Raw genomic sequence first — 22,469 nt, forward strand, 5'->3', positions numbered from 1 at the left:
GCTTACCAAATGCTGTTCTAAGCGCTAGGGTAGGTACAAGTGGATTAGGATGGACACAGTCCCTGATCCACATAGGGTTCACAGTCTATGTAGGAGGGAGAACAGGAGAACTGAGACATAGAGAAGTTAAGGTCACACAGCAAGCATTTGGCAGGGCCAGGATTAGAACTCAGGGCTTCTGACTCCCAGGCCCATGCTCTTTCCACTAGGCCATGCTGCTTCATTTAATAACTATATATTATTCAGTGACTGTGTCCAACCTGATTTGCTTGTATTCCCACCCAGAGCTCAGTTCAGTGCTCGGCACAGAGTAGGTGCTTAACAAATTATTATTATTACTCTCTAACAGGAGAGGCAAGAGTAAGATTATCTGCAACTACAGAGGTCAAAATAATTATTTTATTAAATATTTTTATGGTATTTTATACATTATATACACACACATAAATACTCTAAAGATCGTTATGGGCTCTTCTCCTTCCAATCAGTAGTATTGATGTATCTCATCTGCCCAGCCCTCTGCAAACCTGGGAGTCTTATGGTATCTCCTAGCAATCAGGAAACTGGCATAGGGATAAGTGAGGTCAAACTCCCGAGCACCAGCTATTAAACAGGTGGATTCCCAGTCAATCTAGAAGCACACACAGGCTGCAAAAACACAGTCAGATTCAGGCCAACTGTTCTTGGCCACAGAGGAAAAACTTTGCTCTTGCTGTTCAATCCACAGTCAAGGAAAAGGGGCAAATTCAGGCACCACTCAATCTCCCGCCATCTTCGGAGCAAAAGACTTTGACTTTAGAACTTTGCAAGCAACCCCTCTTTTTAATGGTATTTATTAAGCCCTTATTTTGTGCCAGGCATTGTACGAAGTGCTGGGATAGATACAAGACAATCAGATTGGACACAAGCCATGTCTCACATAGTTATGGTACTTGTTAAGCACTTACCAGGTGCCAGGCACTGTACTAAGCACTGGGGTAGAGCAAATGGGGTTGGACACAGTCCCTATCCTATATGGGGCTCACAGTCTCAAACCCCATTTTGCAGATGAGGTTACTGAGGCACAGAGAAGTGAAATGCCTTGCCCAGCATCACACACAGAAGACAAGTGGCGGAGCGGGGATTAAAACCCAGGTCCTCTGACTTCCAAGCCCATGCTCTTCCCACTACGCCACACTGCTTCCATTGGGAAAGGCGAATGCTTTTCTTCCAAATCTAAGTGTAACTCTAGACTGTAGCTCGAGGGCAGAAACCATGTCTACCACCTCTGTTCTATTGTACTCTGTACACCTCTGTTCTATTGTACAGGGCTCTGCACCCAGTAAACGTTCAGTAAACATCGATTGATTGACATAGATGCTTAACAACCTCCCAGTGACTCTTACTTGTGCAGTTCAAGTGGCTGGGATCACCATGTCTCCCAGGGCCAACTTTAGAAGGTAGGAATCCAGTTGTGCAACTACATATGAACCTCCCTATGGTGTTACTGCAGACAGCATTTGGCCCACACAGGGCAGGATCCAAGGAACATTCATCGATATCTAGATGGAAGAATTCAACAAATTATCCATAAGAGTAGGAAAAGATTACATTATGAGGCAGCTTGGCCCAGAAAAAAGCATGTAGGACTGGGAGTCAGGAGGTCTGCTGTGTGACCTTGAGCAAGTCACTTCACTTCTCCATGCCTCTATTACCCTCATCTGTAAAATGGGGATTAAGACTGTGAAGCCCCATGTGGGACAGGGACTGTGTCCAACCTGATTACTATGTATCTACCCCAGCGCCTAGAACAGTGCTTGGCACATAGTAAGTGCTTAACAAATACCATAATTACCATTATTTTTATTACCCTAGTTTGAAGCCTTGGTCTGCCACTGGTCTGCTTGATACATTTAGGCAAGTCACTTAATAATAATAATTATGGTATTTGTTAAGTGCATACTATGTGCCAAGTACTGTTCTAAGCGCTGGGATAGATACAAGGTGATCAGGTTGTCCCACGTGGGGCTCACAGTCTTAATCCCCATTTTACAGATGAGGTAACTGAGGCACAGAGAAGTGAAGTGGCTTGCCCAAGGTCACACAGCAGACAGGTGGCAGAGTTGGGATTAGAACCCACTTTCTCTGACTCCCAAACCCATGCTCCTTCCACTGAGCCACAGTGCTTCTCTAATCTCTCTGGCCCTCAATCTCCTCATCTGTAAAATGGAGATTAAGATCCTTGTGCTCCCTCCTTTTTAGACTGTGATGTAGATTGTGGGACAGGGACAGTGTCCCATTTCATAATCTTGTATCTATCCCAGAGTTTAAAAAAGAGTAAGCATTCAATACTATAACTATTACCATTAATGATTATTTTCCTCCTCTAGTCATAGTACCCTATGGATTTTTGTTTTAATTTTGTGTAGTTTTTCAAAACTTTATGTTGTCTTACTGTTTTGTTTCATCTCTCTTTATGTGTCTGTCACCAGTCGCCTCTCCTGCCTAATATTTTCTGATTTTTTAAAATGGTATTTATTGTGTGCCAGGCACTGTACTAAGCGCTGGGGTAGATACAAAATAATCAGAATGAACACATTCCATGCCCCTCATGGGGCTCACGGTCTTAATCCCAGTTTTACAGATGAGGGAACTAAAGCACAGAGAATATTAACAATAATAATAATAATGATGTTGGGATTTGCTAAGTGCTTACTATGTGCAGAGCACTGTTCTAAGCGCTGGGTGTGATACAGGGTCAACAGGTTGTCCCACGTGAGGCTCACAGTCTTCATCCCCATTTGACAGATGAGGGAACTGAGGTACAGAGAAGTTAAGTGACTTGCCCACAGTCACCCGGCTGACAGGTGGCAGAGCTGGAATTCAAACCCATGACCTCTGACTCCCAAACCCGTGCTCGTTCCACTGAGCCACGCTGAAGTTAAATGACTTGTCTGAAGTCACAAAGCAGACAGGTGGCGGATCCAGGATTAGAACCCAGGTCCCCAGAGTCTCAAGCCTGTGCTCTATCCAGTAGGCCACACTGCTTTTTGTGAATCTCTCCAGGGCTAGGGGCTACATCAAATTCCCACTTGTGTATTCACTGAGTATAATGCTCTGAACAGGGTAAGCACTTAATAAGTATTATTACTACTACTATTATTATTATTTTTACTGGAGGCCTTTAGAAAACTGTTACGTCAACTATAAGTCTCGGTCCCCTTGTTTGGAACCAGCTCTCCACTCACCTCTACATTCCACTCCTTGACCCACAAACCGCTGTTCTCCACTGCTCGATGCAAATCCCCCTTTGCAAGTGCAAAAATATTTTCCTTGAGTGTTGCTGCAAGTTGCATATGCAGGACAAGCTGTGGTGTCCAGACACTCATCAACATCTGGAGGACAGAAGAGGAGACAGAGAGGCCAGTCTAGTTAGGTGGCTTTATAGGCTAGACCTTAACCTTGGCGTTATCCTTGACTCCACTCTCTCATTCAATCCACATATTCAATCCGTCCCCAAATCCTGTCAATCTCATCTCCACAACATCAGCACTTTCCTCTCCATCCAAACTGCTACTTCGTTAATATAATCTCTCATCCTATCGCACCTACATTACTGCATCAGCCTCCTTGCTGACCTCCCAACCTCCACTCCATACTTCATCACTCCACTCCATACTTCACTCTGCTGCCCAGATCATCTTTTACAGAAACATTCAGTACGTCACCCCCCTTCCTCAAAAAACTTCAGTGGTTGCTTATCCACCTCCCTTCCAAACGAAAACTCCTCACCACTGACTTGAAAACAGTCCATCACCTTGACCCCTCCTACCTCACCTCACTTCTCTCCTTCTACAACCCAGCCCACACACTTAAGTCCTCTGTTGCTAACCTTCTCACTGTGCCTCGATCTCACCTGTCTCACCGCTGACCCCTGGCCCATGTCCTACCTCTGGCCTGGAACGCCCTCCCTCCTCAAATCCACCAGAAAATTACTCTCCTCCCCTTCAAAGGCTTACCGAAGACACATCTCCTAGAGGCCTTCCTAGACTAAGCCCCACTTTTCCTCATCTGCCACTCCCTTTTGTCTTGCCCTGACTTACTCTTCCCTCCCATCCCTGCCCCACAGCACTTATCTGTAATTTTATTAATTTATATTGATGTCTGTTTATGTGTATTGATGACTGTCTCCCCCCGCAGACTGTGAGCTTGTTGTGAGCAGGGATTGTCACTCTTTATTGCTGTGTTGTACTTTCCCAAGCACTTAGTACAGTGCTCAGCACACAGTAAGCTCAATAAATACGATTAATTGAATGAATGAATGAATGAATGAATGAATGAATAGACATTGGCTAGTTCACAGTCCCACAAGTTCAGAGATGAGGTTAGCCAGAAAAATTACAAGTTTACAACTAAGAATGAATGTCCACAGAACCTTCACATTGTGAATTCCTAAAGACAAAGCCATTCTTGCAGGTGCAGGAATAACTCCCCACTGTGTTATGACAGTTGAAATTCTGAAGACAGGCAGAACTTTGGAGACACTCATCAATATCTGGAAAACAAGGGCAGAAGTTCCCGTTAAATTCTGTAAGGACCTGACTTGGATTCTAGGCCCCGGTTGAAGAGGCCAGGGGTATTGCGAGTAATATATTATTATTATGATGGTTATTATTATATTTTTCGTGTCAAGCACTGTTCTCGGCACTGGGATAAATGCAAGTTACCTGCAAAGCAATAATAAAACTATAAAACAGTTTGATCATATTTATTAGTATAAAGGGGACTGTTATAAACCTAGCGCTAGCCATTGATCAGTTTTGATTACGTCAGTGAGAATACTGACATTGATCCAAGTGAACTACTCTCAAGAACTATGAACCTTTTTCACACAGGGCACATATCAATTCTGACTAGATCCTGCTGGCCCTGTAGGTCACGTGTGCTAGCCACTTGGGTAAAAATCATTGGTAAAACTGAGGCAGGTCGCACACTGCATTCACTTAGGTCTCCTAATGACCCTCCCACCCCCACCCCTTCCCCGACTTAGGCATTTCAGGAGACACCAGATGGTCCAGGGAAAAGTTGGAGTTTGTACTGGAGGCATCCAGAAAATAGCACTGATTCTCCACTTCGCTTTGTCAGTGGAGATCTGGGCTTGAGTTTCTCCTCCACAATGGGAGCTACTGGAGCCCAAGGCAGGAGGGAATACAAGGTTGCAGAGGAGAAAGGTCAGGACTTTAGTGAGGTAGATGTGAGAATCATCCATGCAGAGGTGGTAGAGGTGAGTCCAATCTCTTAATCTTGTATCTACCCCATGGTTTAACACGTAATAAGCATTAATATTATCATTATGACCATCGATTATTTTTCTTGCAGGCCTTTTGAAAGCTGTTCCACCAAATATAAGTCTCAGTCCCCTTGTTTGGATCTAGCTCTCCACTCACCTTTACATTCAACTCCTTGACCCACAAACTGCTGTTCTCCACTGCTTGATGCAAATCCTTCATTGCAAGTGCAAAAATATTTTCCACGGGTGTTCCTGCAAGTTGCATTTGCAGGACAAGCTGTGGTGTGCAGACACTCATCAACATCTGGAGAACAGAAGAGGAGACATAGAATCCAGTCTAGTTAGGCGGCTTTATAGGCTAGACTTTGGCTAGTTCACAGTCCAACAAGTTCATAAATGAGGTTAGTCATAAAAATTGCAAATTTATAAACAAGAATGAATGTCCACAGAACCTTCGCACTGTGAATTCCTCAAAGCAAAGCCATCCTTGCAGGTGCAGGAGTAACTCCCCAAAGTGTTGTGACAGTCAGAATTCTGAGGACAGGCCGAACTATGGAGACACTCATCAATATCTGGAAAGCAAGGGGAGAAGTTCCTGTCAAATGCCGGAAGGGCTTGACTCGGGATCTAGACCTCGGCTAAAGAGGTCAGTGGTGTTGTGATAATACGTTGTTATTATTACTATTAATATTATCATCATCATATTTGTTAAGTGCTAACTATGTGTCAAACACTGTTCTAAATTCTGGGATACATGTACAGTGATAACTAAAGTAAGAAAACATTTTAATCACATTCATTAATGCAAAAGAGGACTGTTCCAAGCCTAGTGGTAGCCGTTGATCAATTTTGATCATATATCAACAAGAATACTAGCATTAATCTCACTGAACTACTCTCAAGAACTGTGAGGTTTCTTTCAGTCAGAGCACATATCCATTCTGACTTGGTCCTACTGGCCCTGTAGGTCATGTGTGCTAGCCACTTGGGTAAAAAGTTGTCAAAAACCCGAGGCAGGCCACAACCACAATAGAGAAGGAGCGTGGCTCAGTGGAAAGAGCCAGGGCTTGGGAGTCAGAGGTCATGGGTTCGAATCTGGCTCTGCCACTTGTCAGCTGTGTGACTGTGAGCAAGTCACTTAACTTCTCTGTGCCTCAGTTACCTCATCTGTAAAATGGGGATTAACTGTGAGCCTCACGTGGGACAACCTGATTACCCTGTATCTACCCCAGCACTTAGAACAGTGCCCTGCACATAGTAAATGCTTAACAAATACCAACATTATCATTATTATTATTATTATCATTACTGTGTAGTTAGGTTTCCTGATAGCCCCTTCCCCCCTCCCCTCGACTTGGGCATTTCAGGGGACACCAGATGGTAAAAGGGAAAGTTGGGGGTGGTGCTTTAGACTAGAATTAGCTCTCCACTCACCTTTACATTCCACTCCTTGACCTACAAACCTCTTTTCTCCACTGCTCGATGCAAATCCCTTATTGCAAGTGCAAAAATACCTTCCATGAGTATTGCTGCAAGCTGCATTTGCGGGACAAGATGTGGTATCCAGACACTCATCAACATCTGGAGGACAGAAGAAGAGGCAGAGAAGCCAGTCTAATTAGGGGGCTTTATAGGCTAGACTTTGGCTAGTTCACAGTCCCATGAGTTCATAAATGAGATTAGCCATAAAAATTGCAAGTGTACAAATAATAATGAATGTCCAGAGAACATTCACACTGTGAATTCCTGAAAGCAAAGCCATCCTTGCAGGTGCAGGAGTAACTCCCCAAAGTTTTGTGACAGTGAGAATTCTGAGGACAGGCCGAACTATGGAGACACTCATCAATATCTGGAAAGCAAGGGGAGAAGTTCCTGTCAAATGCCAGAAGGGCTTGACTCAGATTCTAGGCCTGGGCTGAGAGGTCAGTGGTGTTGTGGTAATACCTAATTATCATTGTTATTATTATTATTATTGTTATCATTATTATCATCATCATCTTTGTTAAGTGCTTACAACGTGTCAAACACTGTTGTAAATTCTGGGATACATGCACAGTGGTAACTAAAGTAAGAAAACACTTTAATCACATTCCTTTATACAAAAGAAGTCTGTTCCAAGCCTAGTGGTAGGCATTGATCAATTTTTATCATGTCAACAAGGATACTGGCATTAATCTAATGGAACTACTCTCAAGAACTGTGGGGTTTCTCTCAGTCAGGGCACATACCAATTCTGACTTGAAACTGCTGGGCCCATAGACCCTGTGAGCTAGCCACTTAGATAAAAGTGGTTGGTAAAAATCAGGCGGGCCATATACTGCAGTCATTTAGGTTTCCTGTTGTCCCTCCACCCCCTGACTTAGGCATTTCAGGGGACACCAGGTGGTCCAGGGAAAAGTTGGAGTTTTTGCTTGAGACACCCTAAAAATAGGTTCCCCACTTTGCTTTGTCAGTGGATATCTGGGCTTCAGTTTCTCCTTCACACTAGGAGTTCCTGGATGCCAAGGCAGGAGGAAATGCAAGGTTGCAGAGTTGAGAGATCAAGACTTCAGAATTGAGAATCATCAATGCAGAGGTGGTAGAGTCGTGTCTGATCTCATAATCTTTCATTCAGTAATATCTATTGAGTGCTTACTATGTGCAGAACACTGTACTAGGCGCTTGGAATGTACAATTCAGCAACAGACACAGACAATCCCTGCCCACTGACGGACTCACAGTCTAAATGGGGGAGACAGACAGCAGAGCAAAACACAACAAAACAAAGACAACATTATCAACATAAATAGAATCAAGGGGATGTACACCTCATTAACAAAATAAATAGGGTAATAAATAATATATACAAATGAGCACAGTGCTGAGGGGAGGAGAAGAGGGATGGGGGAGAAGCAGAGGGTGGGGGAGAGCAGAGGAAAAGGGGGCTATAGAATCTTAATAGAATCTTGTATCTTGGTTCAGCACATAATAAGTATTAATATTATCATTGTGACAACTGATTATTATTCATGCAGGCCTTTTGAAAGCTGTTCCATCAAACATAAGTCTCAGTCCCCTTGTTTGGAACCAGCTCTCCACTCACCTTTACATTCCACTCCTTGACCCACAAACCGCTGTTCTCTGCTGCTCGATGCAAATCCCTTATTGCAAGTGCAAAAATATTTTCCATGAGTGTTGCTGCAAGTTGCATTTGCGGGACAAGCTGTGGTGTCCAGACACTCATCAACATCTGGAGGATAGAAATGGAGACAGAGAGGCCAGTCTAGTTAGGTGGCTTTATAGGCTAGACCTTAACCTTGGCGTTATCCTTGACTCCACTCTCTTAGAGAAGCAGCGTGGCTCAGTGGAAAGAGCACGGGCTTTGGAGTCAGAGGTCATGGGTTCAAATGCCGCCTCGGCCATTTGTCAGCTGTGTGACTTTGGGCAAGTCACTTAACCTCTCGGTGCCTCAGTTACCTCATCCGTAAAATGGGGATGAAGACTGTGAGCCCCACGTGGGACAACCTGATTCCCCTGTGTCTACCCCAGCACTTAGAACAGTGCTCGGCACATAGTAAGCGCTTAACAAATACCAACATTATTATTATTATCATTCAATCCACATATTCAATCCGTCCCCAAATCCTGTCAATCTCACCTCCACAACATCAGCACTTTCCTCTCCATCCAAACTGCTACTTCGTTAATATAATCTCTCATCCTATCGCACCTACATTACTGCATCAGCCTCCTTGCTGACCTCCCAACCTCCACTCCATACTTCATCACTCCACTCCATACTTCACTCTGCTGCCCAGATCATCTTTTACAGAAACGTTCAGCATGTCACCCCCCTTCCTCAAAAAACTTCAGTGGTTGCTTATCCACCTCCCTTCCAAACGAAAACTCCTCACCACTGACTTGAAAACAGTCCATCACCTTGACCCCTCCTACCTCACCTCACTTCTCTCCTTCTACAACCCAGCCCACACACTTAAGTCCTCTGTTGCTAACCTTCTCACTGTGCCTCGATCTCACCTGTCTCACCGCTGACCCCTGGCCCATGTCCTACCTCTGGCCTGGAACGCCCTCCCTCCTCAAATCCACCAGAAAATTACTCTCCTCCCCTTCAAAGGCTTACCGAAGACACATCTCCTAGAGGCCTTCCTAGACTAAGCCCCACTTTTCCTCATCTGCCACTCCCTTTTGTCTTGCCCTGACTTACTCTTCCCTCCCATCCCTGCCCCACAGCACTTATCTGTAATTTTATTAATTTATATTGATGTCTGTTTATGTGTATTGATGACTGTCTCCCCCCGCAGACTGTGAGCTTGTTGTGAGCAGGGATTGTCACTCTTTATTGCTGTGTTGTACTTTCCCAAGCACTTAGTACAGTGCTCAGCACACAATAAGCTCAATAAATACGATTAATTGAATGAATGAATGAATGAATGAATGAATGAATGAATGAATGAATGAATAGACATTGGCTAGTTCACAGTCCCACAAGTTCAGAGATGAGGTTAGCCAGAAAAATTACAAGTTTACAACTAAGAATGAATGTCCACAGAACCTTCACATTGTGAATTCCTAAAGACAAAGCCATCCTTGCAGGTGCAGGAATAACTCCCCACTGTGTTGTGACAGTTAGAATTCTGAAGACAGGCAGAACTTTGGAGACACTCATCAATATCTGGAAAACAAGGGCAGAAGTTCCCGTTAAATTCTGTATGGACCTGACTTGGATTCTAGGCCCTGGTTGAAGAGGCCAGGGGTATTGTGAGTAATATATTATGATTATTATTATATTTTTCGTGTCAAGCACTGTTCTCGGCACTGGGATAGATGCAGGTTACCTGCAAAGCAGTAATAAAACTATAAAACAGTTTGATCATATTTATTAGTATAAAGGGGACTGTTATAAACCTAGCGCTAGCCATTGATCAGTTTTGATTATGTCAGTGAGAATACTGACATTGATCCAAGTGAACTACTCTCAAGAACTATGAACCTTTTTCATACAGGGCACACATCAATTCTGACTAGATCCTGTTGGCCCTGTAGGTCACGTGTGCTAGCCACTTGGGTAAAAATCATTGGTAAAACTGAGGCAGGTCGCACACTGCATTCACTTAGGTCTCCTAATGACCCTCCCACCCCCACCCCTTCCCCGACTTAGGCATTTCAGGAGACACCAGATGGTCCAGGGAAAAGTTGGAGTTTGTACTGGAGGCATCCAGAAAATAGCACTGATTCTCCACTTCGCTTTGTCAGTGGAGATCTGGGCTTGAGTTTCTCCTCCACAATGGGAGCTACTGGAGGCCAAGGCAGGAGGGAATACAAAGTTGCAGAGGAGAAAGGTCAGGACTTTAGTGAGGTAGATGTGAGAATCATCCATGCAGAGGTGGTAGAGGTGAGTCCAATCTCTTAATCTTGTATCTACCCCATGGTTTAACACGTAATAAGCATTAATATTATCATTATGACCATCGATTATTTTTCTTGCAGGCCTTTTGAAAGCTGTTCCACCAAATATAAGTCTCAGTCCCCTTGTTTGGATCTAGCTCTCCACTCACCTTTACATTCAACTCCTTGACCCACAAACTGCTGTTCTCCACTGCTTGATGCAAATCCTTCATTACAAGTGCAAAAATATTTTCCACGGGTGTTCCTGCAAGTTGCATTTGCAGGACAAGCTGTGGTGTGCAGACACTCATCAACATCTGGAGAACAGAAGAGGAGACATAGAATCCAGTCTAGTTAGGCGGCTTTATAGGCTAGACTTTGGCTAGTTCACAGTCCAACAAGTTCATAAATGAGGTTAGTCATAAAAATTGCAAATTTATAAACAAGAATGAATGTCCACAGAACCTTCGCACTGTGAATTCCTCAAAGCAAAGCCATCCTTGCAGGTGCAGGAGTAACTCCCCAAAGTGTTGTGACAGTCAGAATTCTGAGGACAGGCCGAACTATGGAGACACTCATCAATATTTGGAAAGCAAGGGGAGAAGTTCCTGTCAAATGCCGGAAGGGCTTGACTCGGGATCTAGACCTCGGCTAAAGAGGTCAGTGGTGTTGTGATAATACGTTGTTATTATTACTATTAATATTATCATCATCATATTTGTTAAGTGCTAACTATGTGTCAAACACTGTTCTAAATTCTGGGATACATGTACAGTGATAACTAAAGTAAGAAAACATTTTAATCACATTCATTAATGCAAAAGAGGACTGTTCCAAGCCTAGTGGTAGCCATTGATCAATTTTGATCATATATCAACAAGAATACTAGCATTAATCTCACTGAACTACTCTCAAGAACTGTGAGGTTTCTTTCAGTCAGAGCACATATCCATTCTGACTTGGTCCTACTGGCCCTGTAGGTCATGTGTGCTAGCCACTTGGGTAAAAAGTTGTCAAAAACCCGAGGCAGGCCACAACCACAATAGAGAAGGAGCGTGGCTCAGTGGAAAGAGCCAGGGCTTGGGAGTCAGAGGTCATGGGTTCGAATCTGGCTCTGCCACTTGTCAGCTGTGTGACTGTGAGCAAGTCACTTAACTTCTCTGTGCCTCAGTTACCTCATCTGTAAAATGGGGATTAACTGTGAGCCTCACGTGGGACAACCTGATTACCCTGTATCTACCCCAGCACTTAGAACAGTGCCCTGCACATAGTAAATGCTTAACAAATACCAACATTATCATTATTATTATTATTATCATTACTGTGTAGTTAGGTTTCCTGATAGCCCCTTCCCCCCTCCCCTCGACTTGGGCATTTCAGGGGACACCAGATGGTAAAAGGGAAAGTTGGGGGTGGTGCTTTAGACTAGAATTAGCTCTCCACTCACCTTTACATTCCACTCCTTGACCTACAAACCTCTTTTCTCCACTGCTCGATGCAAATCCCTTATTGCAAGTGCAAAAATACCTTCCATGAGTATTGCTGCAAGCTGCATTTGCGGGACAAGATGTGGTATCCAGACACTCATCAACATCTGGAGGACAGAAGAAGAGGCAGAGAAGCCAGTCTAATTAGGGGGCTTTATAGGCTAGACTTTGGCTAGTTCACAGTCCCATGAGTTCATAAATGAGATTAGCCATAAAAATTGCAAGTGTACAAATAATAATGAATGTCCAGAGAACATTCACACTGTGAATTCCTGAAAGCAAAGCCATCCTTGCAGGTGCAGGAGTAACTCCCCAAAGTTTTGTGACAGTGAGAATTCTGAGGACAGGCCGAACTATGGAGACACTCATCAATATCTGGAAAGCAAGGGGAGAAGTTCCTGTTAAATGCCAGAAGGGCTTGACTCAGATTCTAGGCCTGGGCTGAGAGGTCAGTGGTGTTGTGGTAATACATAATTATCATTGTTATTATTATTGTTATCATTATTATCATCATCATCTTTGTTAAGTGCTTACAACGTGTCAAACACTGTTGTAAATTCTGGGATACATACACAGTGGTAACTAAAGTAAGAAAACACTTTAATCACATTCCTTTATACAAAAGAAGTCTGTTCCAAGCCTAATGGTAGGCATTGATCAATTTTTATCATGTCAACAAGGATACTGGCATTAATCTAATGGAACTACTCTCAAGAACTGTGGGGTTTCTCTCAGTCAGGGCACATACCAATTCTGACTTGAAACTGCTGGGCCCATAGACCCTGTGAGCTAGCCACTTAGATAAAAGTGGTTGGTAAAAATCAGGCGGGCCATATACTGCAGTCATTTAGGTTTCCTGTTGTCCCTCCACCCCCTGACTTAGGCATTTCAGGGGACACCAGGTGGTCCAGGGAAAAGTTGGAGTTTTTGCTTGAGACACCCTAAAAATAGGTTCCCCACTTTGCTTTGTCAGTGGATATCTGGGCTTCAGTTTCTCCTTCACACTAGGAGTTCCTGGATGCCAAGGCAGGAGGAAATGCAAGGTTGCAGAGTTGAGAGATCAAGACTTCAGAATTGAGAATCATCAATGCAGAGGTGGTAGAGTTGTGTCTGATCTCATAATCTTTCATTCAGTAATATCTATTGAGTGCTTACTATGTGCAGAACACTGTACTAGGCGCTTGGAATGTACAATTCAGCAACAGACACAGACAATCCCTGCCCACTGACGGACTCACAGTCTAAATGGGGGAGACAGACAGCAGAGCAAAACACAACAAAACAAAGACAACATTATCAACATAAATAGAATCAAGGGGATGTACACCTCATTAACAAAATAAATAGGGTAATAAATAATATATACAAATGAGCACAGTGCTGAGGGGAGGAGCAGAGGGTGGGGGAGAGCAGAGGAAAAGGGGGCTATAGAATCTTAATAGAATCTTGTATCTTGGTTCAGCACATAATAAGTATTAATATTATCATTGTGACAACTGATTATTATTCATGCAGGCCTTTTGAAAGCTGTTCCATCAAACATAAGTCTCAGTCCCCTTGTTTGGAACCAGCTCTCCACTCACCTTTACATTCCACTCCTTGACCCACAAACCTCTGTTTTCTACTGCTCGATGCAAATCCCTTATTGCAAGTGCAAAAATATTTTCCATGAGTGTTGCTGCAAGTTGCATTTGCGGGACAAGCTGTGGTGTCCAGACACTCATCAACATCTGGAGGATAGAAATGGAGACAGAGAGGCCAGTCTAGTTAGGTGGCTTTATAGGTTAGACCTTGGCTAGTTCACAATCCTGCAAGTTCACAAATGAGGTTAACCATAAAAATGGCAAGTTTACAAATAAGAATGAATTTTCACAGAACCTTCACACTGGCAGTTCTTGGAAACAAAGCCACCCCTGCAGGTGCAGGTGTAACTTCCCATGACATTTTTACAGTTGGAATTCTGAAGACAGAATTCTGAGGAATTCTGGAGACACTCATTGATATCTGCAAAGCAAGTAGAGAAGTTCTTTTAAATATCGGAAGGGCTTGACTTGGATTCTAAGCCTGGGCCGGAGAGGTCAGTAGTGTTGTCAACAATATAGTATTATTATTATTATCATATTTGTTAAGCACTTACTATGTGTTAAGCACTGTTCTAAGGGCTGAGGTACCTGCACCACAGCAACTAAAGTCCAAAAACATTGTAATACACTATTTAGCACAAAAGGCAACTGTTCCATGTCTAGTGGTAGCCGTTAGTCAATTTAATCATGTCAGTGAGAATACTGGCATTAATCCAACTGAACTACTCTCAAGAACTGTGGGTTATTTTCAGTCAGGGCACATGCCAATTGTTACTAGATCCTACTATCGCATAGGTCAAGTGCGGTAGTCATTTGGGTAAAAATAGTTGGTAAAAATCTGAGGTGGGTCGCACACTGCAGTCAGTTGGGTCTCCTGATGGACCCCTTCTGACCTAGGCATTTCAGGGGACATCAGACAGTGCAGGGGAAAGCTGAGGTTTGTCCTTGAGACACCCAGAAAAAAATGGTTCTCCACTTCACTTTGTCAGTGGCGATCTGGGCTTGAGTTTCTCCTTCACACCAAGAGTTCCTGGAGGCCAAACCTACTTTTTACTGGTGCACTTGTTACTAACTGCCCACAGGATTGGAACAGTTGGAAGTCATAGGACAGACCAAGCTTATGAGACTCCTGACAAAATCTATAAACAGGTTGGTAAAAGTGTGTCGTTAATTCCTAGTAAGTTTGCTGATACCTATTCACAGTAACTCTCCTAATCACCTAAAATTGTCCAGGTAATCATGTTTTCAAAAGTATTGGCGTAGATGGAATTAGCACTAAAATCTGTAGGTAAAGCTCCGCATGACTCCTCAGGACTGAGCCCCTCAACCTGGGGAGGTCATTAAAAATGCAAATCCAACTGGGCTTGGACAGCCGCCTTGGCCTCCCCCTCACAGCCCTCCATTTCAGGAGGGGCCCAGTTCTCTTTTTTTACCTCCATCCCAAATCCTCAGTCTCCATTCATCAGGCCACCCATTCCCCAGTCCTCCACCACCTATCCCCATCAAGAGCTATCGAGGACAAAATTCCCTTCATTCTTGACCTCTTCCTAACCCAAAAACTGTTCCCCCGAGCCTGGGTTCACTATGTAAGCATGATACTTTCTCCCCTGTTACTGCCTCCCTTTGTGGACCTAAAACTTCTTCCACTCTGCTCATCACCACAGGGAAATCAAACAATCGATAAATCAATAGTATATATTAAGAGCTTAGTCCATGAAGAGCACAAGCAGTTAGTCCTTGCAATAAACCTTACTAAGTTCTTGGAAGAGTGCACTGGAGGTTTTTGAGGATTGGGGAGATTTTTTAATGTTATTTGTTCAGTGCTTAGGGTGTGCCAGATACTGTATTAGGCACTGGAGTAGATACAAGCTAATCAGATTGGACACAGTCCATGTCCCTCTTGGAGCACACAATTTTAATCTTCATTTTATGGATGAGTAGCTGAGGCCCAGAGAAGTTATGTGACTTGCCCAAACTCACACAGCAGACAAGTGACAGAGCCAAGATTAGAAGCCAGTTCCTTCTGATTTCCAGGCCAAAGCTCTACCAACTAGATGGTTTAGGAAAAGCATCCAGGCGGCGACGTGAAATGTCAACTGGAGAAGAGAAGGTGGAGGCAATGTGGCCCGGTGAAAAAAGCACAGACCTGGGTGCAAGAGGACCTGGGTTCTAATATCAGCTCTGTCAATTGCCTGCTGTGTGATTCTGGGCAAATCACTTAACTTCTCTGTGCCTCAGTTTACTCATCTGTAAAATGGAGATTCGATATCTGTTCTACCTCCTATTTAGATTGTGATGTGAGCCCCATGTGGGAGAGGGACCCAGTTCAACCTGATTAATTGGTATCTATCCCAGCCCTTAGAACAATGTTTGACATACAGTAAGTGTTTAAGAAATACCATGATAAAAATAAAAAATTGGAAAAGGAGGCAGGAAGTTCTGAGAGGAGGCTAATGCAGAAGTCAAGTGGGGCTATGATAAGTGCAGAAGTCAAATGTGGTGGCAGTTTGGGTGGAGAGGAAGGGCAGATTCTATTAACGTCTCTCTCCTCTGCTGGACTGTATGTTCCTTGAGGGCAGGCATCATGCCTAATTACTCTGTTTTACTCTTCTAAACATCAGTACAGTGCTTGGGACACACTAAGTGCTCAGTAAATGCTATTATTTAATTGACTGATTAATTGATTGACAGGATTTGGTGTCAGGCTGAATCCGAGAGTTCATTCAGTCATATTTATAAAGTGCTTGCTCTGTGCAGAGCACTGTACTAAGTGCTTGGAAAGTACAACTCGGTGAAAGAGAAGAGTCAAGGAATCAAGGACAGGGGCTTGAGATGGGGGTGGGGGGTGTTATCAAGTCTGATGGGAAAGTTATTTGGAGGAGAGGATTTGGGAGGGAAGATTTTGGGCCCTTTAGGACGTGGAGTTTGATTACCAGAGGACATGCATGTAGAGATATCTTAGAGGCAGGAGGAGAGGTGAGGTTGCAGAGGAGAGAGGTTTTAAGTGATGTAGATTTGAGAATCACCCATGCAGAGATAGGAGGGGTGTATCTGATCTCATAATCTTGTATCCATCCCAGAGTTAAGCACACGATAAGCATTAATGCTATCAGGATTACCATTGATTATTGTTACTGCAGGGCTTTTGAAGGCTGTTCTTCAAACGTAAGTCTCAGTCCCCTTGTTTGGAACCAGCTCTCCACTCACCTTCACATTCTACTCCTTGGCCCACAAACTGCTGTTCTCCAGTGCTCGAAGAAAATCCCTTTTTGCAAGTGCAAAAATATTTTCCAAGAGCGTTGTTGCAAATAGCATACACAGGACAAGCTGTGGTGTCCAGACACTTATCATCATCTGGAAGACAGAAGAGGAGACAGAGAGGCCTGTCTAGTTAGGTGGTTTTAAAGGCTAGACCTCGGCTAGGTCATAATCCCCCAAATTCACAAATGAGGCTAAGCCAGAACAAGTGCAAGTTTACAAATAAGAATTAATTTCCACAGAACCTTCACACTGGAAATTCCTGAAGGCAAAGCCATCTCTGCAGGTGCAGGAGTGACTCCCCACACTGTAACGACAGTGGAAATTCTGAGGACAGGTGGAATCACAGAGACACTGGGTACCATGTGTGAAATGCTTGGATCTGTGATCTTTGGGCAATTGATATTTGCCCCACCCCCAACCCTGCAGCACTTAGGTACATATATTTAAGTTGTATATTGTAAATTATTTATTTATGTTAATGTCTATTTTCCCCTCTAGACTGTAAGCTCGTTACGGGCAGGGAATGTGTCAGCTAATTCTGTTGTGCTGTACATTCCCAAGTGCTTAGTCTTCTAGACTGTAAGCTCGTTCTGGGCAGGGAATGTGCCTACCAACTCTGTTATATTAATGCTGGTATTTGTTAAGCGCTTACTATGTGCAGAGCACTGTTCTAAGCGCTGGGGGGATACAAGGTGATCAGGCTGTCCCTTATGGGGCTCACAGTCTTCATCCCCATTTTACAGATGGGGTAACTGAGGCCCAGGGAAGTGAAGTGACTTGCCCACAGTCACACAGCTGACAAGTGGCAGATCTGGTATTCGAACTCATGACCTCTGACTCCAAAACCCGTGCTCTTTCCACTGAGCCATGCTGCTTCTCTATAATTTGGGGTATGGCAGTGGTGGGATACGAACCCACGCCATTATATTGTTATACTGTACTCTCCCAAAAGGTACAGAGCTCTGCACACAGTAAGCACTCAATAAATACGATTGATTGATTGATGGTACCGTGCTCTGCACATAGTAAATGCTCGATACATACCATTGATTAACTGATTGATCAATTGATAACACAGAGAAAGGATGTGTTTCCTGCCCACCAAGAGCTTACTGGACTTTGAAAACCCGTAAGATCAAGAACTTAACTTCCTGTGATCATTATCTAGCTCCTCATTGTCTAGAACTTCATTATATTCATTCATTCATTCATTCAATAGTATTTATTGAGAACTTACTATGTGCAGAGCACTGTACTAAGCGCTTGGAATGGACAATTCGGCAACAGAGACAATCCCTGCCCAATGACGGGCTCACAGTCTAAACGGGGGAGACAGCAAAGCAAAAGAGAACAAAACAAAAACAACATCATCAAGATAAATAGAATCAAGGAGATATACACCTCATTAACAAAATAAATAGGGTAATAAATAAATGATTTGGTTTGTACCTTTCATGGTCATTCACTGGCCCTGGAGCAGTAAGACATTCTTACCTTGTTTGGAAGTCTCCACACTGATTCTTTCTATCCATCTACTTCTTAGCTCTCCACCAGTCAGCCCCTTAGGCTGGGAGCCTTGTGTAGGACAAGGAGTGTGTCTGACCTGATTGTCTTGTATCTACCCCAGGGCTTGGCACTCAGTGAGCACTTAACAAACATCGAGATGATTATTATTGCTATTGTTATTCTTCTGCTACACTCAGTTCGCATCCTCCAGCATGGTCTAGTGGATAGATTATGGGCCTGGGAGTTAGAAGGACCTGGGTTCTAATCCCAGCTCTGCCACTTGTCTGCTGTTTGACCTTGGGTATGTCACTCCACTTCTCTGTTCCTCAGTTACCTCATCTGTAAAATGGGAATTAAGACCGTGAGCCCCATGTGGGACAGGGACTGTGTCCAACCCAATTTGCATGTGTCCACCCCAGCACTTATTACAGTGCCTGGCACATGGTAAGTGCTTAACAAATATTATTAGGAAAGACTTTCTAGGTCTTGGAGCCACCAGTCTGCTGGTTCTCCCCACCCCACCCAGGCGTCTTATAGAAGGTCCCTCCCTCATCTGGAAATGGCAGCACAGTTTGTTTTCCACCAGTTGCTAGACTCTAGCTTCCTCTTCCCCCCGCCCACCCCCCTATTGTCCAGTTCCCCTTTTGCACTTTTATTTTCACAATTTGAGCAAATTTCAATTTCCTGGGTTCCTGTCTGGAATGAGTCAGAGTTGCCGTCACAGTGTAATGGACCTGGAAGGAGCCTTAAGAGACTTTCTAGGGTAGAACAGGCCTCAGTCCCCTTACCTCCTAGCGGCCCAGTTAGCCTGAAGCTTCTCCCAGAAAAAAGCATTGCCATCTCGGAATTGGGGTCCAATCTCTGGAGCTCAGATCAGCCCGCACCATTCTTCTTGCTCTCCCTAGTTCTCTCCCACCCCCTGCTGCTCCAGGAAATGGCTTAGCCCTCTATGCCTTCCAGCCCCTTCCCCGAACTGGCACAGGCCTTCTGGACCAAATAATCCAGGGGGCTGGGAAGCCACAAAAACAAAGAATTGGTGAAAAGGAAGACCCTATGTGGTTGGAAGACCGTGACTAAATCCCTCATTAGATTTCTCTTCCTGGTCTGAATAATAAAATAAAAATTAAAAAATAAATTATGGTACATTTTAAGTGCTTACTATGAGCCAAGCACTGCCCTAAGCACTGGGATAGATACAATTTAATCAGGTTGGGCACAGTCCCTGTCCCACATGGGGCTCACATTCTTATCCCTGCCTTACAGATGAAGTAACTGAGGTACAGAGAAGTGAAGTGTCTTGCCCAAGGTCACACAGCAGACACGTGGCAGAGCCAGGATTAGTACCCAGGTCCTTCTGACTCCCAGGCCCATGCTCTATCCACAAAGCCATACTGCTTGACACTAAGCCATGCTGCTTCACAGTTTTTCCACATTTCTTTCTTGCCCTTTCATTCTCAACCAATGAGAGGGGGCTTCTGGAGAGGGAGAGGTGGGTCCCCATTCTGCTTCAGTCCTGTTGCTGCTGGAAGTGGTGGAGGCTTGTGTAAGGGTCTCCGGTGGCCCAGGAGGGAGCCTTCTTTCCAGACTCTTGAGGCAGAGCTCTGTCTTATTGGCAGAGGAAGCATTTCCCCATTCATGAACTAACAACTTCTTCCTTCCTTCCCAATTCCCCTACCTGACTCTGTGTTCTGGGGAGTCCACTTACCCTGGATTTGAGCTCTTAAGCTGGAAATGAGGCAGCCGACACCTGGAACGAAAAAAAAGGGGAAATCTTCAACAAATAGATTTTTTAATGGTATTTGTTAAGTGCCTACTATGTGTCAGGCTCTGTCCTGAGCACTGGGGTAGAAAAAAGCTAATCAGGGTGGACACAGTCCATGTCCCATATGGGCTTACATTCTTTATCCCCATTTTACAGATGAGGGAACCGAGGCACAGAGAAGTGAAGTGATCTGCCCAGGGTCACAAAGCAGACAAGTGGTAGAGCTGGAATTACAACCCAGGCTCTCTGACTCCCAGGTCCGGGGTCTTTCCACTAGGCCATGCTGCTTCCATACTTGGCATGGTCTTGTTGGGGGACTCTGGGATTTTTCTCCATTTGGAGAAACTGGCATCTGAGTCCTTTAGAAGCTTATACTCTTTGGGAAAGACAAAATGAGCCAACAGATATGAAATGAGACAGAGGCTTGCTGAGGCCAACTTTGTTGTATTGTACTCTCCCAAGTGCTTAATATAGTGTTGTGCACAGAGTAAGTGCTCAATAAGTAGCATTGATTGATTGAAGCACCTGGCTTCCCGGTGGTTCAGAGTGAGCCTGAGAGCAGACAAGTCATGAGGGGGCAATGGGTGCGGTCCCTCATGATTATAAGGGAAGCTATTGAGGATGGACACACCATAAGCAGAACTTGGGCAAAGTTCATAGGTGGGCGGGAGGGCCTTTTACTGCACCATCCTTTTTCCCAGACACCTCCATGGCAGCGTTCTATGCAAGATGGTTGCCCTGGGTCAGAACCAGCATCAGCAAGAGTTTTCTTTGTTGTGCCATTTCCAGAGGGACCAGGGAAGCGGAGGGTGGGGTGCGAGGGGGTGGTGAGTAAGGTAAGATGCCTGGATGTCCCTGTTTCGACCAGACGGTCCTGGAATTTAGGGGGTCTATCCCACCTTTCGCTTTAGGACATGAATATATCCTGAAGAATCTCAAGGGCAAAATAAGGTCAACCAAGATGCCTGAGCAGCTCAGCCAATGAGAGGCAGCCAAACAGGGAGGGAGGTGTTTGTTTATTGTGATGGTATTTCCCTCCCGGGTAGGGGAGGAGGGGCCTGAGTGAAAGGAAGGGAGAAAGACAGAGGAGGATGGCTGGAGCCTCCCTACAAATGTCAGAAGCAAAGGGAACAGAGGATTATTGCTCTTCATTCAGCTATCCCTAGTCCCTCACCCCTCATGCCTCTCTCCTCTTCTTACCTCTTGTCCCTCTCCCCCTTTGCCCCTTTTCCCCCTCCTTTTCCTTCTCTTCAGGCCAGTTCTCTCTGCCCCTGCCCTTCTGGAGTCCCCTTCCTGGCCCACTGAAAAAAACAGCTTTTGGTCACTTCTCCCAGAACTCCTGGATCCTGCAGGCCTTTGTCTTTGCCATTTCTGGGGATTTTACTCCCAGTTCTTCTGCTCCGCACTGGTTTCCCTGCTGCCAAACAAAGGCGTGGGTGTCCCTGAGAGATGCAGGATGGTGGAAGGGGTCTGGATGCAGCGACATTAGAAAGTGGTACTTGGCATTCTGGGAAGTATTTAAAAATAATTAGGGGTTTTTTTTAAACACCTCCACACCCTTGCACTCTGCCCTCCTAAATGCTCACTACTCTCCATGCCCCAGCAGAACACGACTTGACAGACACAAGAGAGCCTGAGCACCAGCACTAGAACCAATTCTTCTGTGCACGTTCTTGGTCCTGAATAATGAAAATAATAATAATAATTGTGGAATTTGTTAAGTGCTTACTATGTGTTAAGCACTGTACTAAGCACTGGGATAGATGCAAGATCATCATAATAATAATAATGGTACTTGTTAAGTGCTTACTATGTGCCAAGCACTGTTCTAAACACTGGGGTAGATACAAGGTAATCAGGTTGAACACAGTCCCTGTCCCACATGGGGCTCACAATCTTGATCCCCATTTTAAAGATGAGGGAATTGAGGCTTAGAGAAATGAAATGACTGGCCCAAGATCACACAGCAGACATGTGGAGGAGCCGGGATTAGAACCCAGGTCCTCCTTTCTCCCAGGCCCAAGCTCTATCCACTAAGCCACGTTGCTCCAGGTCAGACACAGGCTCACAGTCTAAGTTTCAAGATCTTGTCAGGAGACTCCATCAGCAGCAGCAGCAGCATCACAAAGGATGCCAAGAACTAGAGAAATAGTGTGGCCTAGTAGAAAGAGCCTGGACCTGGGAGGCAGAGGGCCTGAGTACTAATTCCAGCTCTA

The 22,469-nt window shown here is 44.5% G+C and overlaps 1 protein-coding gene across 12 annotated transcripts in view; it reads right to left on the reverse strand.

The window, feature by feature from the left end:
* The window catches only part of ADGRE1 (adhesion G protein-coupled receptor E1), a 42,696-nt gene that overhangs the window by 14,315 nt on the left and 5,912 nt on the right, over positions 1-22,469 (reverse strand). For 2 of the 12 annotated variants that reach the window (XM_039910307.1, XM_039910303.1), the window contains exons 2-16: positions 20,197-20,238; positions 16,932-17,078; positions 14,020-14,145; positions 13,725-13,871; positions 12,102-12,248; positions 11,120-11,239; positions 10,825-10,971; positions 9,822-9,941; positions 8,352-8,498; positions 6,704-6,850; positions 5,722-5,841; positions 5,427-5,573; positions 4,415-4,534; positions 3,228-3,374; positions 1,386-1,541 (exon numbers count right to left, since the gene is read on the reverse strand). In XM_039910307.1, coding sequence (XP_039766241.1) covers positions 1,386-1,541; positions 3,228-3,374; positions 4,415-4,534; positions 5,427-5,573; positions 5,722-5,841; positions 6,704-6,850; positions 8,352-8,498; positions 9,822-9,941; positions 10,825-10,971; positions 11,120-11,239; positions 12,102-12,248; positions 13,725-13,871; positions 14,020-14,145; positions 16,932-17,078; positions 20,197-20,238 — 1,980 coding nt within the window. The remainder of the gene's footprint in view (positions 1-1,385; positions 1,542-3,227; positions 3,375-4,414; positions 4,535-5,426; positions 5,574-5,721; positions 5,842-6,703; positions 6,851-8,351; positions 8,499-9,821; positions 9,942-10,824; positions 10,972-11,119; positions 11,240-12,101; positions 12,249-13,724; positions 13,872-14,019; positions 14,146-16,931; positions 17,079-20,196; positions 20,239-22,469) is intronic. The other 10 variants (XM_039910305.1, XM_039910306.1, XM_029051894.1 and 7 more) reach the window with 10 other exon arrangements.

Source organism: Ornithorhynchus anatinus, chromosome X1 (assembly GCF_004115215.2).
Source record: "Ornithorhynchus anatinus isolate Pmale09 chromosome X1, mOrnAna1.pri.v4, whole genome shotgun sequence".
Taxonomy (NCBI): Eukaryota; Metazoa; Chordata; class Mammalia; order Monotremata; family Ornithorhynchidae; genus Ornithorhynchus; species Ornithorhynchus anatinus.